This window comes from Citrus clementina, unplaced genomic scaffold (genome assembly GCF_000493195.1).
Source record: "Citrus clementina cultivar Clemenules unplaced genomic scaffold, Citrus_clementina_v1.0 scaffold_3, whole genome shotgun sequence".
In the NCBI taxonomy this organism is placed as follows: Eukaryota; Viridiplantae; Streptophyta; class Magnoliopsida; order Sapindales; family Rutaceae; genus Citrus; species Citrus x clementina.
In genome coordinates, this window is record NW_006262339.1 from 13286792 (window position 1) to 13289159 (window position 2368).

Below are 2368 nucleotides of genomic sequence, written 5' to 3' on the forward strand. Positions count from 1 at the left end.
TTTTAAAAAAAAAAAAAAGCCTTCCAAAAATTTTTAAAATTTTTTTTTTTTTTAAAAAAAAAAAAAGGTTTTTTTTTCTTTTTTTGGGGGGCCTTTTTTACCCCCCCCCCAAAAAAAATCCATAAAAGTCTCATGCGTGGAATCATTTCCCAAGGTGAAATTAAAATTGTCTTCATGACGTACCTCTTCTTCGTCATCATCAACATTGCCGGCATTTGCTCCATTAGCTCTATCACGGCCAAAGATCTCACTCAATGTGTAATAATGGGGAAATGGTTTGAGAAATAACCCACTTGCATCCTTTCTTTTCTATTGGGGGGAATAAAAAAACAAAGAAACATGAACAGGACAACAACATAAACAGTACATCAAATGATTGATTAATCTTAAACAATTAGTGCCCTTTAATCTTAAACCAACATAAACAACAAATATTTAACAAAGAAACAAGATCAACACATCAAAAGAATGAAGCCTAGAAATAATAATGGAACAAAGAAACATGAACAACACAGCAACATAAACAGCCCAGAAACGGAGTCAAAAACAGAGCACGAACATCCAAAACAACCCAGATGAAATAAACCAGATAGATAAAGGACATTATAAACTTCAAAACCAATTATGATGTACTCCCTAACTCTCAATATAAAGAATAAAGTTAGGTACTTTACCTTCACATACTCATCGTAAACACTTTTATCACATACGATCATCGACTTCTCTGAATCCCAACCAAACCCACTTAGAGCTAACATGTCTGCCACAACATTATGTTTTAGCTTGAAATACTTCACTCTAGATTCAATATGGGGAGATGCTTTCAATCCACATCCTGGAATTTTCAACTCCAACATACTTTCAAGTTGATTCAAGTACCCAGTTTTGAACCCACAATCTACCCGCCACATTGGATTTTGACTCAATTCATACAATGAATCAACCAACGCATCATCTTGGGCTGTTGTCCAGTAATGCTTCAACAGCCCGCGACCTCTTTAACTCATTCTATTTACAATAAAATAAATTTGTTATAAAAAAAATATAAGGTCAACTACACTTGATTGTATAATTAAATGCAACATATAAAATGAAAATAAATGGAAAAAATAATTCATCATAAAAAATAATCATAAATTGCATAAATAGCAAATATAAAATAATACATTGTCAATTAAAACAATCACATTGTCATTGAAGGAACACACCAAACAAATACATTGTTAAATACCATTACAAGTGATTAAACAAACTACAATGATAATAAACGAATGTCCTCATGCATTCCTCATGTTCCACATCTCTTGAGCTAAATTATCTCTCCAAGCAGACCACTCATTTGAAGTCTCAATTGACTCAATAAATTGTGCTTCGTCAACATTGTCCCCTATGTCATCATCTATTTCTTCTTCCATAACATCGATAGACATTTCCGTTCTTATGAAATTGTGCAACATACAACAAACGGATATTATATGATGTTGTGTTATAATATCATAAAAAGTAGGACTTCTAAGTATAGCCCATCTCTTCTTTAATAGCCCGAAACATCGCTCAATCACATTGCGAGCACTAGAGTGTTTCATATTAAAAACCTCTTTTGGTGTATGAGGTTGGTGTCTATCACGAAAGTCGCTCAAATGATAACGTTCCCCTCTATATGGTGAAAGAAAACCCATCCCATTGGTATAGCCAGCATCAACCAACTAATAGTAACCTATAAAAAGAATAAGATACCGTTGTATAAAAAAAAAATCATCCGCCAAGTAATATACTCTCACAAGCTAAAGAAAATTTTGGTTAAATTTATTACCATGAGGGACTTTTAACCCATTTCTTCTAGTTAAGGCATCTTTTAGCACGCACATATCATGAGTTGAACCTTCCCATCCCGGTAAGACATATATAAATTGCATATCTTGTGAACAAACTCCCAAAACATTTGTTGCAATATCATTTTTTCTAGTTCTATATCTTGGTTTATCAGCCTCCGAAACATGAACTTTTATATAAGTGCCATCTAAAGCTCCTAAGCAATTCTACAATAAACCATTAAAAAAAATTAATGAGTCAATGTACAAAGTGTATTAGAGAAGACACGGATTAAACGAAATATTATACTTACCGTAAACCACTTCCATTTTGGGTCCGTTGAGTTGTCTGTAATTGGCTCAGGTTTCTTCCAAAATTCCTTTTGACATCTAATCATTGCCGTTAAACACTCATGAAAACATTTACTAATTGTTCTTCCAGATCTCTTAAAGTTAAAACCGACAACCCGATTTTTGACGTGATGTGCTAAGATTGACAAAAACATTACAACCATCTCCTCTAGAGACACCCTTTTACTTCTAACCAAACTCCCTTT

At 33.2% G+C, this 2368-nt stretch overlaps 1 protein-coding gene across 1 annotated transcript in view; it reads right to left on the bottom strand.

Annotated features, from left to right (window-relative positions):
• Window positions 1-966, bottom strand: part of LOC18045976 — a 5975-nt gene extending 5009 nt beyond the window's left edge. The window contains exons 1-2 of the mRNA XM_006441157.2: window positions 675-966; window positions 137-309 (exon numbers count right to left, since the gene is read on the bottom strand). Of these exons, the coding sequence (XP_006441220.2) occupies window positions 137-309; window positions 675-911 (410 nt within the window). The 5' untranslated portion in view covers window positions 912-966. The remainder of the gene's footprint in view (window positions 1-136; window positions 310-674) is intronic.
• Window positions 967-2368: the final 1402 nt, after the last annotated feature.